This window comes from Parasteatoda tepidariorum, chromosome 5 (genome assembly GCF_043381705.1).
Source record: "Parasteatoda tepidariorum isolate YZ-2023 chromosome 5, CAS_Ptep_4.0, whole genome shotgun sequence".
Lineage (NCBI taxonomy): Eukaryota > Metazoa > Arthropoda > Arachnida > Araneae > Theridiidae > Parasteatoda > Parasteatoda tepidariorum.
The window spans coordinates 16,918,562-16,935,214 of NC_092208.1; the positions used below are offsets into that span (position 1 = coordinate 16,918,562).

A 16,653-nucleotide genomic window follows, 5' to 3' on the forward strand; every position below is an offset into this window, starting at 1 on the left:
TATATATATATATACATAACACAAACTTCCTATTAAATTTAGAACACTCACTTGTGGGTTTATTACTTAATTGATTAAACCTAACACCATTTTTCTAACTATTTAAATTAAATTATTAACAATATTATTAAAGAAGATTTTTAATGAATTATCACTAATAATCAGCCTATTTTAGAATTTATTAAACAAAATAAAATTAATTTTTGATTTCAATTTTGCAACTTTTTATTTCTAAGATCTCTTCAATAGCAATCCCCTTTTTCAACTAAAAGATGTTCTTTTGAGTTATTAAGATTATAAAAATATCCTTAATTGCGATTTTGAATATTGGGCAATTCTAATTAATATTTGACTTTATAATAATTATATTTACGATAAAGAACATACTTTTGCTCAAATAGGTGGAATACCGCAAGGACCTTATTTTTCATCACTTTTAGCTAACTTATTTTTACATTAGTATGAAAAAAAAATTATACTATCTTAATACTATTAAATTTGTTTTGTCGTCAATAAATCTAATTTAATTATTTATTGTCTGTTGATTTAACTATCTTTTAATTTTCAACATTATACAATTTTATTAAATAATATTTACCACGTGGAATTAATCTTGCTTCGTAATCATGACGACAATATTAATTTCAATAAAAAAATATCTTCATTGTTGGCTTATACGATAAAAGAAATGTTTTTAAATGTAATATAAATAAACAAATTACATGGAATTCTAATGTTTCTAAAAATATTTATTTAAATACCATTTTTAATCAAATGAATAGAATGGAAAGAATTTGTAGTATTGTTTATATATCCAAAAAATAACTAGGCAAACTCATAAAAACTTTGATAAAAAACAATGGATATCCAACTAATGTAATTAAATTCGATATAAAATCATTGATTTAATTGTATGTTATAATTATTATGAAAATGTTTTTAACTAAATTTATATTTTTACCATGCTCAAATTACTGAGCAAAACCGTGGCTATAAATCGTCTAATATTTAATAAGGAATTTTTTTTTAAATTAAAAATGTTTTTCAAAAAATGTTAATACTTTCTCTAAAAATCATCAAAATTATCATTTTATAATTAAAATTTAACTTTATTCATTATAAATGTTGAATTATTTAGTATTTCATGTTTTATAACCGTCCTTGAAGAGCTGACCCAATTTCGAGTTTACGACTGCCAATGATCAATTCCAAAGCCTTGTAATTTTGAACCCTACTCAGAAGACAAGGGAACTCCTGAATTAAGTATAGGGAGAAATTTTGGCTTCGAGTAGGGCTTTTTGATGGAACTAACCCGCATTTGCGTTACATGGAGAGCATGAAAGTCTCCCATGGTTACCCTGACAGCAAGGGGACTCTAATTCATGATTCGTCTACCACTGAGGATGTTTTACGCCAACCCTGTGGTCAGTGCGAGCCGGGTGCGAAATTCATATTAACCAGCCATTGCATTGATTAGAACGAGGGATATCTCATTGGGAAGCGAGTGCTCTATCCACAGTGACTCCAATTATGCAACGTAATATTTATGCACCTTGCGCACATCCAGTATCGTGCCAATCAAAGGTAATTGACAATTCAAATGCGGTTCTGTACCGCAGTAAGAAAGTATCCTAAAATATTTGCCACTATCCTTTATTTGCGCTTTTATTTTCACACTAGTGGACTTAGCCCGCTGATCGCTAACGCTCGCCAACCCCCGAAAATTGCTACGCAATCTTATATGGTTTGCTTCGCAAACCAAGCTCGCTACTAACTTAGGTACATTGCAAATGCACAAAATTCTAAGAATTCAAAACAATCATTCAAATCCATATAACGCTTTAAAAAAAAACATCTTTTTAGTAAATGCAAAGTTATTAAAATAAATTTGAATTCAAATAAATGACATGTAATTTGTTAAACCTATTAGAAATGTGCTATAGTATGAAATCTTAAAGCGTAACAGCACGACTGAAACTTATTTTTCAATGAATAACTAATAATAATAAAACAAATAAATTCGTGATTTAAATCAAAAATCGTCAAATAAATTCGTAAATTCGTGAGCTTAATTCTATTAATATATAAATTCTCTCTAATTCTCTCTCTGGTTATTTCAGTTTTCATTTTTAAAAGAGCTATATGTTGAGCCACCTCAGCTAGATTTGGCATGTTACATTTTTAGCGGCAATCATTGGTCGATTTTCTAGCGTTGCCATTCGGGGAGTTGTAATGAGGTTTTTTTTGTCGCCGTGTTAGAGAAATATATATATAGATTTTGTAATCAGGCTAACTTATTACAAAAATATTTTAAATCATTTTTGAAAGATGCCGTAAGTGGAAGTATATTTGAATTCACTTCTCGCTACATTTTGTATTTTATTCTGTATTTTTTCTTGAATTTTTAATTTCTATTTTTTGTTTAATATGTTTTATTTTGTATTTTTTGCTTAATATGTTCGATTATGGTTTCAATTTTTTTGGGTGCTTTTCACACTATTGTATTGACATATTTTGCTTTGACTTTTTTAATACAATATTAGAAAGCAGTTTTTTGCGGATATAATCGTGTGAACTGACGATGAGATTATGATTTTTCCTTATTTCGTTTTTCGGCTCTTTAATTTTTTTAAAATCTTTAAATATTTTTTTGAAAATATTTTATTTATCAATAATTTTTCTTTTTTTTAAATATATATATATATATATATATATATATATATATTTGTATTTTTGTTTTTGGGAAAACTGAAAAAAATCTTTTTCTTATGCTAGAAAATCAAGCAATAAGCTTGTAACTTGTATCGAATACTTAAGTTGTTATTTTTAATGACTGCATAAAATTTTGTAAACCTAGAATAAATATTTATGAAGATATGGGCATTTGTATATAAATATTCTTTATAAATATACAATGGAATTAGACAAAATTTTTGGAGCAATTTAAAATTAATTATAAAATTACTGATTTAAAGTTTTAAAAATGATCGTTAAAAACTACGTAAGATTTAAGTAAATGTAGTTCTTTTATACTGCTCATGAGCAGAAAAATTTAAAAAAGTTTTTTTTCCTAATTTTATAGTGAATCGTATTTGACAACTAATGAAAAATGTTTGACTTGAATATCTTAAAAATTTAGAAAGTTTCAAGCAATTTTCAAAGTAGTTTTTGTACTTTTTTAAAGAAAGTTCAAAACGATCAGGGGTTTTCCACAAATTTTATTCTGTGTCATAAGACAAAATTTAATAACAAATGATAATATTTTACAATAATCGTCCACAAACCAAAATTTGATGGTAAGAAAAGAAAATCAGAAAAAGAAAACCTATTTTTTTAGATTGCGTTTGCCTCAGCCCCCCCCCCCATATTAACTAAAGAATAAAAATCTGTCAAAAAAGACATGTTTATTTAGAGAGAGTATGTTTAGTAATTAGTACTCGTTAATTAAACAATTTATATAAAAAGTTAGCAAACATAAACAAGCAAAAACGAAATTCTGAAGTTGTATGTAAGCAAAAACAGCACTTCATCAGGGAACACACTGTTTGCTAACGACACTGACTGCTGATAGATACTGTCAGAAACCAAAATCAGGCAAAAACGAAATTCTAAAGGTAGGTATGATAGCAGAAACAGCGCTTCATGATTGTCTGCTAACAGACACTGTCAGAAAGCAAAAACGAAATTCTAAAGGTCGGTATGTTAGCAAAAACAGCACTTCATCAAGGGACACATTGTCTGCTAACAGACACTGTCAGAAACCAAAAACAAGCAAAAAAGAAAATCTAAAGACAGGCATGTTAGCAAAAACAGTACTTCATCAAAGTTTTTTTCTTAACATTTGCTTAAATCAATATCATACTTTGATTGGATACTCATGAATTAGTAACTTGAGATCAAACATTAAAATTAGCGCTTTGTTCATGAAGTCCGATAATTAGATCAAAAGTTATTTTGGCTGGTATTTCTTTTGCTCACTGTACGCTTTTGTTTATTTTTGCTAAATTCTTGTAGGATTATTGACTGATCCCTACTTCAAATCACTTATAGATCTTAGAGAATATGAGAAAGACAATAGATGTTAAAGAGTTGATACAGGAAAAAGGGGCGGACTATCTCCCGACAGGGGCGCCGAAGAAGACCCGGATTTAATGTTCTCTGAATTAGTTATTCCTTCCTTTTTTAAAGTATTATTTGCTTAAAAGATATATTTATAGGTTATTTTTCATAAATTATGTTTTCGTCGGTTACCTTTTTTAATGGTAAAAATTTCTCTAATAAAAGTTTTGCTAAAGATGGAAAGAAGAGTGCGTAGCAGAGAAACCACTCTCTTGACACTTGTTTACGACAGTCGACGACAAAAATTGTTTATTTTCAAAATAATTTTTAACAAAACAATGTATATCGAGAATGAAATCGCAAAAACAACTGATTTTGAAGAGCCTACAAAACTGTTTGCGACTACTGAAGCATGAAAAAAGAGTAGATTTTAATCTTCATGTTTATATATTTGTATGTCATAAAAGATTATGCTCATTAAAAGTGTTACCTAATTCTAAGATATTAATTAATTCTAAAATACTTGAGGTGATGTTCTGATTAATTAAACTAACGGTGTTCTTTTTTACCCTTGAGTGCATTAATTGTAATTTATTTTGTCCACATGTTTCCCGAATTAACAGTTAGGATTGATTTTGATTTTATAATTATCTGATAGAAATATTGCAATTTAAAATAAAAAAAAGCATTTCTCTACAGCGTTATGACTACACCTACGAGACAATTCAAAGATTTTTTTTCCAACACTGAGTAAATGAGTCTAAAATGTTCATTTAACTCTTTGTGTGAAATGACTCACAGAAGCAACTGAAGACAAGATATCCATTTAACCAATTAAAAGTGTTAACTTACACAGAAGCCTATAATTCACCTTAAATAATTGCTCTGAATACTCATAAATCCCTCTTCCTCTGACGCTCATCTCATCCAATTCTACGAAAAATAACAAATAACTGTAAAAGAAAAATGAATTGGACTCGGGGAGTTTTCTAATTCTCCATGTTAAATGCTCGCTACTAATTATAATTCCTTTTTCTTTGTAGCGAACGGAATTAACAGCAATAAAAAACTACACCAATCATTTCATTTATTTGACTTATTTTCTAGCCTTTGAAATGATAAACGCAAGTTTTATATCTGCTACTGAAGTTTCGTAAAAAATGTCCTCCAGCTGTGGATGATTTAAAAAAAAAGCTTTCATTGACGACAGGTATGTAAAATTTTTATGATCAGTTTAGTTCTATTTGTGTGTTTTGCATGATTTATTCTAACAGAATGCTTTATGAAATAACGTCATACTAAGTTTCTTTAGCGTTTTTAGGCCAGCTATCCATATAAATTTCGAATAACTATTAAAAGAGAAAGACGGTGAAACTACTAATTAAATTTCGTATGCAATTCTTTAGTTATTTCGTATTTATTTATTTGTTTGTTTAAATAAATAATTTAGGACTTTAAATGTATATATAAGCCCGCAGAGATTAAAAGTTGAAAAGGATGTTAAATATTGCAGCACATATTATGTCTAATACTACTGTTACTTTACTATTTTCTATAATAAATTTTTATGAAAGAGTAATTTTTAAAAGTTATGAATTTTGGATTTAGCTTATTTTTAAAAATTTTATGTGTGTCAACGCCAAGTTGAAAAAAAGAAAGGGCATTTTATTTGAAAGTAGAAAAGCAATTTTGAATTAGATAAACATTAATGTGTCTAATTTAAATTATTGAACAATAATTGAATCTAAATTCGTCAAGTTTTTTTAAAAATATGAATCGGATTTATAATAATTTAAATGATATTATTTCAGCAACAGTGTCACAACTTAGGGTGCAAATGACCACTAGCAATAATTGAATTTTAAAAGTTCCATATATTGGAAAGAAAAAAAATAGAATTCATTTTACCTAAGTTGTGGAATAACCAGGAATTTTGCATGAAAATGTATGTGATTAGGCTTTACAATAATAATCAAAATTCATCAAAATAAAAATTCACTAATTTTACTTTGTCGTAGCTTATTTTAATCAAAATGTATTTTTACCAATTAAGTGTAAAATTAAGTTGTTTTACCGATTATCTAGCTAAATGACAAATTAACTAGGGTGATTTGTTAAAGGGCCAAATTTTTTATTCATTTATTAAATAACAAAAATAATTAACCAACTAACTACGCTTAAATTAACGTATTGTTATTTATTTATTTTCGTTATCTAAGGCATCAAATTACCAAAATCAAATAACAAGCACATTAGCTGATAGATAAATCACTTTAAAAAATACCTTTAAAAGAAAAACACAGTTTCAACTATTTACAATCAATGAAATTTCCGTTATGTAATTTATTTGTTTTTCTGTGTCTAAAGAATCATTTGATACAATCAATCAACTAATTAGTTAATAGACTGAAAGATACTTTTGAAAGAGACAGAGACTGCTCTTATACGCACGTGAACTACAGTACCTGGCCAAATTATTAAACGTCCTACAAGATTCTAAGTTAAATCTTAATTATCAGGTGATACTATACAGTTTTATTGTTTTTATGCGACTGAAACTGGTTTGCACTTGTTTACGTTTGTGTTTCAATTGGTTAAAATAGACGATATATAATATAAATTCAGTGATTGGATAAATTAGACGATGTACTATATAAATTTAGATTATATATCAGATATTATATTAGTATACTAGTGGGCTGCGCCCCCTGCTCGCTAACGCTCGCCAACCCCCGAAAATTGCTACGCAATCTATATGGTTTGCTTCGCAAACCAAGCTCGCTACTAACTTAGGTACATTGCAAATGCACAAAATTCTAAGAATTCAAAACAATCATTCTAATCCATATAACAACTTTTTTTAAAAAAAAATTACATCTTTTTAGTAAATAAAGTCATTAAAATAAATTTGAATTCAAATAAATGTCATGTAATTCGTTAAACCTATTAGAAATGTGCTATAGTATAATTCGTGATATAAATCAAGAATCGTCAAATAAATTCGTAATATATAAATTCGTGAAAAAAAGCGCTTTCGACAAAATACTAAAATAGAGATCTATCGACAAAGACTACTCACTTCTGCCTAGGTTATGCTCTCTCTGGTTATTTCAGTTTCCGTTCTTAAAAGCGCTATATGTTGAGCCATCTCAGCTAGATTTGGCATGTGACATTTTTAGCGGCAATCATTGGTCGATTTTCTAGCGTTGCCATTCGGGGAGTTGTAATGAGGCTTTTTTTTGTCGCTGTGTAAGAGAAATATATATATAGATTATAATAATTAGACCAAATGATTAGATGCATTGTAGTGTTTTAATAATTTCATGTTTTGCACGAGTTTATATGCAACACTCTTATATTTAAACATACATGTAATGGGTTTTTATAGAGGAGATTTTTTATGTAGTTCCAATTTGTATTTATTTTTAACGTATTGCATTATAATGTTAACCAATTAATACACGAACGTAAACAAGTGTAAACAGGTTTCAGCCTCGTAAAAACAATAAAGCTGTAGAGTATCACTTGATAATTAAGGTTTAACATAAAATCTACAGTGAGCCTAATAATTTGTCCAGGCACTGTAGGTAGAGAGCGGTAAATTCTTGATTCCGCTCAGTAACGGATCACCCTAACTAAATCTGCTGCAATAACATTCATACTATTTTAAGTTAATGAAGTAAAATCATGGTGGTTTCGGCAGTCATGATAGCTAAGTGGAATGACAATGCATTTTGGTATTTAGTTTATATTTGATATTTACTTTGAAATGTATTGAGCTATGCACAAGTATTTTAGGACGTTTTCTCATAGTTGAGAATGAGCCGTAAGCTCTTGATTAAGCACAGTAACGGATCAACCTAATTAATCTGCAGATTAGCTAGGTAATATGCATATTTACGGATTTCGTGTTTTAGCCATAACATTAATACTATTTTAGTCAACGAAATGATGTTAAATCATGGTGATTTCAGAAGTCATGATAACCAAATAGAACTTTAATCCATTTTAAATAGAAAATTTCATATTAGGTATTTAGTTTAAAATGTATTAAGCTTACTACACAAGCATTTTAGGATGTTCTCTCAGATTATTTAAGAATGAGCAGTAAGCTCTTGATTTAGCACAGTAACGGATCTACCTAATTAATCTGCAGATTAACTTTAATATGCATATTAATGGTTTTCGTGTTTCTGCTGTAACATTTATACTATTTTGAGTGACGAAATTCAGTAAAATCATGATGATTTTGGCAGCCATCATAGCAAAATGGAATTTTAATATATTTCATATTTGGTATTTAGTTTACAATGTACTGAGTTTACTACACAAGCATTTTAGGATGCTCTCTCAGTTTATTTAAGAAGGAGCAGTAAGCTCTTGATTTAGCACAGTAACGGATCTATCTAACTAATCTGCAGATTAACTTTAATATGCATATAAATGGCTTTCGAGCTTCAGCGGTAACATTTATACTATTTTGAGCGACGAAATTAAGTAAAATTATGGTGATTTTGGTCGCTATGATAGCAAAATGGAATTTCAATATATTTCATGTTAGGTATTTAGTTTAAAATGTATTGAGTTTACTACATAAGCATTTTAAGATGTTCTTACATTTTTTTGTTAAGAATGGATGAAAAGCAGAATGGATTAGAAATTTCAGTGAACCACGAACCCCATGAAGAAAATAAAAATGAAGCGAGAAGGGATTTTTGTCATATCGATAAACAGATGGTTCGATTCAAAATCCATTTCTTCTTGTTTTTTGGTGGTAAGAATAATTTTTTTTCCTAGTTTATTTCTGTACAGTTTTAATGTCACAAATAACAGCATCGATATAAAATCACACTCTAAGTGGCTTCTTTATTTCGATCACCTTTCCACATCGCTAATGGTTGAGAATCTTCATGATGTATGGCTCTTTCAACATCATCCCACAAATGCTAAACCGGATTTAGATCTGGAGATTGTGGGGGCCAGAGTGAAGCGACATCACGTTCTTCTAATGCATTAATTTGTTGGAGTGGTATGTTTCTCCACTGAGCATATTCAGGTAGGTAGGTACTTTAGTTACGTCACACTAGAGCTGCACAATGGGCTTTTTGGCGACGGTCTAGGAAGCATCCCTGAGGATGATGAAAAGATATGCCATCGCAATTTTGATTCTCCGCAGAGGGGATGACTCCCCTACTTTGGTAGCCCGACGATCTGCGAGCGAAGTCGAGCACTTTACGGTAGAACAGTTTAACGAGGACCGATACGGTTCATCCTCGGTCCTTACGCAGGTTGATCAAAGTGGTCATCCACCCGCTTACTGAACGCAGCCAGTGATACTTGACTTCTGTGTTCTACTGGGAACCGTGTCTTTACAATCAGTCAACTGCGGGACCTGGGCATATTGAAGTAGCGGAATTAAGTTTCGGTCGCTTGATGGCAACAGGTATATTTTATTTTACGGATAACGTGAGTTATGTTATTGTGTGTGCATGTATTTTTTGGCAGAAGTTGTCACTTCACTATGTCGTTGTGTCCGGGTGATGCATAATGTTCTGAATTTAAGTTCTATTACGATTAATTATTTTTCAGTTGTTTGCTGTATCAAGATTGTACTGTATTTAATTAAAAAAAACTGTTTAAATCTTCGTGCTTTATCATATGACTAACCACATTCACTTAACATCCACTTCCCGCTAACGTAATCATTTCGTGTACTTGTAGATTAAATCATAAACGATTTTCGCACTAAAGAAATGCATTAAAAATATCAATTATGTTGAAATAAATAACTTCAATATTATCTTAAAATGTAATAGGTAAAAGAAATGCTTCAGAACATATGAATTAAGTTGAATTTATTGGCATCAATTTTATTCCGAAAATGTGACTACTGGAAGAAATGCATAGGAAATGTGATTTAGCTTGAATTAAGTCACTTGAATTATACCTTAAAGTGTTGCTGCTAAAAGAAACGCATATAAGCATGTCAATTAAATTGAATTAAATAACAAATTGTACTTACATGTGATAAGGACGTCTTTCTCTCAGAAAGAGCATTCATAATATGATTTAAAAGGTCAAATGCGAATTTTATAGATCATAAAAGACACAACGTGAAAAATTAGATCCAAATCTTTCTCCTCCAAATAAGGAAACCGTACAATTAAAGTCAGTAGTTTGTAGCGCACGCATTCATTGATTAGCAAAATGAATTTAGCTTTTGTTTTAGATGAACAAGCTTTTAAAATAATTTCTTATAAACCACGTTTTTCAATTTTAAATCGTTTTAAAATCAAATTTCGACGAAAATAAAACAATCTTCGAAATTATTTTGGATGTTGATCTAGGTAGAGTCCCTGTATCTAATATAGTTAGAGTGTTCGGTCATAAAGATTACAATCTGCGATTTATTAAGTGCTAAAATTTTACGAGGAGAAGGGAAACAAACATTTACAAAGGGAAAAAAAACATTTACAAAGAAGGGAAACAAATATTACAAACACATACAAAATAGCCGGGATAGCCTGGTTGATAGGGTACTGGCCCCATGTCTAAGAGTTCGTGGGTTCGATCCCCACCGGTCGAAGACTCCCCGTGTTGTAAATGGTGACTGATGCACGTTAAATCTGTCGAATCACTAAGTCCTCCATGTTCCCATAACAAATCAATACCTCTGGGGGTACTGATCCATGAGTTTCCTTGTCTTCTGGATTGGTTCAAAATTACAAGGTTACAGAGTTGAACATTATTAGTCGTAAATCTAAAATTGGGTCTTCTGTTCAGCGACGGATAAATATATCTATAAAAAAACACATACAAAATATCTTTCTTAGACGGATTGTCAAAATCATAGATAACTGACCTTTTCCTGCTTTTAAAATTTAACTTTTCAAAATATCTATTTCACGCGAAAGTATAATGATAAATATAATGTAATATTGTCATATTAATGTTATTTTTTTGAAAGAGCTTTTGAAAACTATGATAGATATACTTGGCATTTTTAAAAAACTATTTATACTCTTATATTTTAAATAAACAAATAATATTTTGATAAAATAGTAGTTTTTTTTTACTAAGTATTATTTCTAGTAGAAAATTTTGGAAACGATCTAAGTATAAAATTACATTTTTTTAGCTTTTATATATTTTTTGTATTTTTAGCTACATTTATAAAAAAGCTGGAGTCAACAATTTACGCAATTTTGGAGTAGTTAGGTTAGTAAAAAAAACGAAACTTATATCGAAAGAGTTGACACGCTCTGGTCACGGAGTACGAAAGCGAAGCTTTGCAGAGACTTCATTAAGTGTGGTAATTGACTCCGAGAGCTTTCACTTTCGGATAATTTTGAGGCTGTTTATTGTTAACTCTCTAGCTAAGTTAGATACAGGGACACTAGATCCAGGTTTATATAGTTAAAAATATTTTGTTCGTACCATATACTGGGAAGAGATTATAGAAAGTAATGGAAGTTATTTATGACTTAACATACTATGTATTAGCCTAGTTAAAAAAATGAGGAAAAAAATCAAATGTACTTATTTTTAATTATTTTTTTTACAGCAATGGGAACCATGTTGCCTTATGTGCCCCTTGTTGCAAAGGATAGAATTGGAATCTCGGCAACATCTCTTGCAACAGTCTTAACAGTTCTCCTTTTTAGTACTGTACTGACTAAAACAGTTCTAGGATACATAGCTGATTATTTCAAGCGAATCAAAGTTATGATGAGTGTGCTAATCATTTTACATTGTCTGTTTTTCTTAACTCTTCTTATCATCCCACCAGTCAAAAAATTCGACAGAAATGCACAAAATTTGACTCTTTCGAATTATTTCCAGGCATATGAAAATGAAACCGAATTCACTTTTGTTTCAATGAAAAGAACAGGCTGTGATGCATCAGATAATCTTCCAACAGATTTTAATGCACAATTCGAAGATAAAAGACACCAGGACGTTTTTTGTTTCAAACCAAGTAACGTAACTATAATGTTTATTTGTTTTCAATCAAGTAATGACTCACGTGAGGCAGAGATGGCGCTCCAAACACTGATGAACTTTTGTTGTTCGATATATACTTCAAAGTTAGAACAATTTTACACTGCATTGAAGACTGTAGAAAACAATTTTCATTTCGCATCTCTTGAACTTGGAATGGCAAATACTAATTCCAATATGAGTTCTCATTGCTCAGTGAAGTTTTTTGACAAATTTCCAGAATCTTCCGGGCAAGAGTCTGGAGTAAATGATTTCCAGACATATCAGTTTTGGCTCTATTCTGCTTTTATGATTTTGGCTGGTAATTGTGCTAGCTCTGCATTCACTTTTTCAGATACCATTTGTTGTGAGAGTGTAAAAAAGTACAAAAGAGATTTTGGTCGCCAAAGGATTTATTCTGCCATTAGCTGGGGTCTTCTAGCTCCTGCAGGAGGACTTATATGCGATCTTACTAATGATTTTTATGCAACATGGATATTCATGGCGTCTTTGCAATGTATTACTCTTTGGAATTTATTTAAAATGGACCTTGTGATTCCCCAGTTTTCTCAAAATCTAGCAAAAGATGTTGGAAAAGTTCTAAAATCGCCATCGTTTCTAGCATTCAATATTAGTGTTCTTATAAATGGAATATGGTCTGGTATAATATGGTATTATCTTGTGTGGTTTATTTCTTCATTGGGAGCTAGTACCTTCCTTTGCGGCTTAATCCCTTACGTACAATGCTTTGCCGGTGAATTGCCAATTATGTTCTTTTCTGGCTGGATTATAGAGAAAATTGGACATTTTAATTCTCTCACTTTATCTCTTTTGTCTTATGCTGTTCGATTTTTGTGGTACAGCTACCTGCAAAATCCGTGGCTTGTTCTTCCTATTGAAATCGTCCACGGTTTCACTTATGGATTATTTTATCCCACTGTGGCATCGTTTGGAAAACTTAGCGCCAGGACCGGAACAGAAGCAACAACCCAGTCAATTCTGTTCTCAACACATGAGGGATTAGGTAAGAAACAATTATGAGAGAGTGATGAGTTTTAATAATCTTTAGTGCTATTTTTTAAAACTGTTTCTTAAGCTTAGGGGGAAAAAAGTAACGACCAAAGGAAAGGTAATATTTAAGGTTTTTTCTTTTGGAAAAGAGTAAATCATGCTTATTTGTAAACATGGGGAAGTGAAATGAGCTTACGATTGACAAAATTTAAGCAGAAATTATTTAAAAAATAATGAATCTCAGTTATCTATATTTCTTTAATTAAAACTATTTTAAATTTTTGACACTGTATATCTAAACTGTGAAGTTTTATTCTTCAACACGCTTTCACAAAATTTTATTTTCTATTGAGTTTTCAAACATATTCATAAAAAACAAATAAGTACTTAATAATTGCCACAATTAACCGACCTGGTAACTGGCAGAGAAAATAGAATGCTTCCACATTTAAATTTTTAAAAAAATAAATAAATAAAAAAGCAATTTTTTTCAACAATAAATTTGAAGGAGTTATGCAATGGAACGTAGAGAAACTAAAGCTCGAAGTTGTTAACATTTTACTTGAAGAAAATTTTAACGAACAAATAAATTATAGGAGAGCAGTTAATCTAATTAAAACAAATAATTTACAAACTAATGGTAAAATTAACGTAGAAGAAAAGTGATTGGTATTTTTCAGAAGAAAAAAAAATCGAGTGTGAAACCATTTAAAAAAAAAAAAAAGAAGAAAAAATTGTGATTGTTTTATTACGATCACTGGTTTTCCATTGGTCGAATGCTTTTTTTTTTCTGGTTCTACTTCGATGAACGCCACAACATTTCAAATCATGGGTTGCAAAAACTATCTCAATTGATGTTTGTCTTCGGATTGGTTTTCAAATCCTGCCTATATACGTGTTTCAAGACGTCACAAAATACTTTTCCTTTTTCAGTATTCATATTTATATTAAAATCACCGTCAAGATAGTAATTTTAAGTTAAGAATAAAAAGATATAAAAATCTAATATATATAATTCTCTTACGTGGCTCCCAAATTTTGGCTGTATTTCTTTTCCGCTGGTGGCAACGTTTGCTTTGTTTTGTTCACGCTACTATTTCTCTTACACGGCGACAAAAAAAGCCTCATTACAACTCCCCGAATGGCAACGCTAGAAAATCGACCAATGATTGATGCTAAAAATGTCACATGCCAAATCTAGCTGAGGTGGCTCAACATATAGCGCTTTCAAAAACGAAAACTGAAATAACCAGAGAGCATCAGCTGCGACAATCTCATACTATTAAGCTAGGCAGAAGTGAGTAGTCTTTGTCGATAGATCTCTATTTTAGTATTTTGTCGAAAGCTCTTTTTTTCACGAATTTATATATTACGAATTTATTTGACGATTTTTGATTTATATCACGAATTATACTATAGCACATTTCTATTAGGTTTAACGAATTACATGTCATTTATTTGAAATCAAATTTATTTGAATGACTTAGTATTTACTGAAAAGTTTTTATATGGATTTGAATGATTGTTTTGAATTCTTAGAATTTTGTGCATTTGCAATGTACCTAAGTTAGTAGCGAGCGAAGCGAGCTTGGCTTGCGAAGCAAACCATATAAGATCGCGTAGCAATTTTCGGGGGTTGGCGAGCGTTAGCGAGCCGGGGGTCGCAGCCCACTAGTACTTTAAATTATTATGTAAAAACATTAAAAATGACTGCTGGTGAGAATAAAAAAAGAATTATAAAAAAAGTTATCAAACAGCAGCGATCGCCATAGCAACCCACGCAGGCGCACTGTTTACTATTACTCTTGAACATAGTTGAAAAGTGTGATGACGTCCAAATAAATTGCGCACGCTGTAAAACCCAAAACAAGACCCATTTTGCCAATTGGTAGTAATAAAAAAAAACTTCTCTGGTTACCTACCCAATCTGGTTACCTACCCAATATAAATTAAACGGTTTCACTCTCAAGAAATTTGTTTAAGTCTTCCTCTGTAAGTTTTTCTCGTGGCGGTAGTTCGAGAAAATAACATATTTTGAAAAAAAAAAAATCATTTATTCTATCCGACTTTCTAAACAGTCAGTCGTATAATTACTAAATATATCAGAGACTTTTTGTTTAACTCCAACTAAAAGGTAAAAATTTCTTTTGCAGGGGCTGGCATTGGATGTATCTTGGCTGGTATTGGCTTTGATACTTTTGGTGGACACTGGACTTTTTTCTACTTCAGTATACTTGCTTTTGGTGCTGCTTTACTCAATATTTGCAGTACTGTATTAGTTGCCAAAGGTTATCTTGTAATTCATCATGAATATTCACCGCCAAAAGGTTGATCCTTTGTCAATCCATTCTAGATAGAGCTCATTTTTTGTCCCTGATGATCCTTAATGTCCTCCACAGATCTGCTAAACTTTATGGGTTGTTGAGTATTAAATGATGTCTGTTATATATTAACAAAGATTTTGCGTGTAAAAATTTACTGACTTAAATTCCTATACATCGTGAAAGATTAACAGGCGCTTTATTTTTTCAAGACCATTTTGAACATATTTAACTGCTGGCAGTGCTATGGCCTGAGAAAATATTGCGCAGAAACATTTATTCACAGCCGAGCATTTAAATATGAGACATTATTCATTTTTCTTTTACTTAAGAAGGTTGATATATAATGGAATGTTAAGCAACATGCATAGTTAAATTATTATCGGTGTTTTAATTTGGGAAAAGCCAAAAACAGTAAGTGTTATTCCGTAACTGTATAAGAGATTTTTATTTTTCTAAATAAGTATTGTAACGCTATTGAGAGGAATTCGAACATGAGGGGCCATCAGAACATTATGTAAGCACTTAAAATGGGGATGGGGTTTGTGATTTATTTTTGCTGACAATGATATGAGGGGTATGAGCAATGGTCACGTAAAAGATATTAAAATCCCATTATTACCAAAAAAAAAAAAAAAAAAGCTGACAGAANAAAAAAAAAAAATAGCTGAAAAAAATTACACAATTATTTCTGGGAAAGAAAAAATTCGAATTCTTTTTTTTTTGCGGAGTTTAAGAGATCAACAGTTTTGAGTACGAAAGGAAAGCACAAAAGATTTTTAAAGAATATTCTACTCAAAATTTTGTAAAATGAATTAAAGCGTAAACTTTGTTTAATGCGAAGTTTTATCTTTTTAATTTATTTAAACCCCAAACGTGATTACTGCTGTCAAAGTTAAAGTAAAAACCAGTGAGTCATTGATTTGCTTATTTTTGTTCAGTAGGGCGCTGTCTAATCCTCTTCGAAAATGAGATTTTTTTTTTCTTCACCGTGTCAATTTTCGCACTTTATTATGCAAAAGCTTACTTTTCACAATTCATTCAAACACAATCTATTTCAGCGTTCCGTCGGTCCATAGCGCATAAAAGCGCCAATCATTTTACAGGTTTGATGAAATACTTGCGTGTTCGCATGTGAGCTGGGTTCGGTGAGATTATTGCTTTCTCATGAGCAACTCTGCTGCATTTTGCAAGATATTCTCAATTTCAAGCTTCATTTTCCACTATCTGAAATCGAACCGAAAAGTCTCTTGATCATATTTTAATGGCTAATATAATCAAG

General features: G+C 30.6%; 1 protein-coding gene across 2 annotated transcripts in view; it reads left to right on the forward strand.

Moving 5' to 3' along the window:
* Window positions 1–16,035, forward strand: part of LOC107456970 (major facilitator superfamily domain-containing protein 6) — a 26,144-nt gene extending 10,109 nt beyond the window's left edge. For both annotated transcript variants that reach the window (XM_016074981.3, XM_043044828.2), the window contains 4 exons: window positions 5,167–5,269; window positions 8,691–8,833; window positions 11,624–13,063; window positions 15,204–16,035. In XM_016074981.3, the coding sequence (XP_015930467.1) occupies window positions 8,692–8,833; window positions 11,624–13,063; window positions 15,204–15,382 (1,761 nt within the window). In that variant the 5' untranslated portion in view covers window positions 5,167–5,269; window position 8,691 and the 3' untranslated portion in view covers window positions 15,383–16,035. The remainder of the gene's footprint in view (window positions 1–5,166; window positions 5,270–8,690; window positions 8,834–11,623; window positions 13,064–15,203) is intronic.
* The last annotated feature ends 618 nt before the right edge of the window (window positions 16,036–16,653 follow it).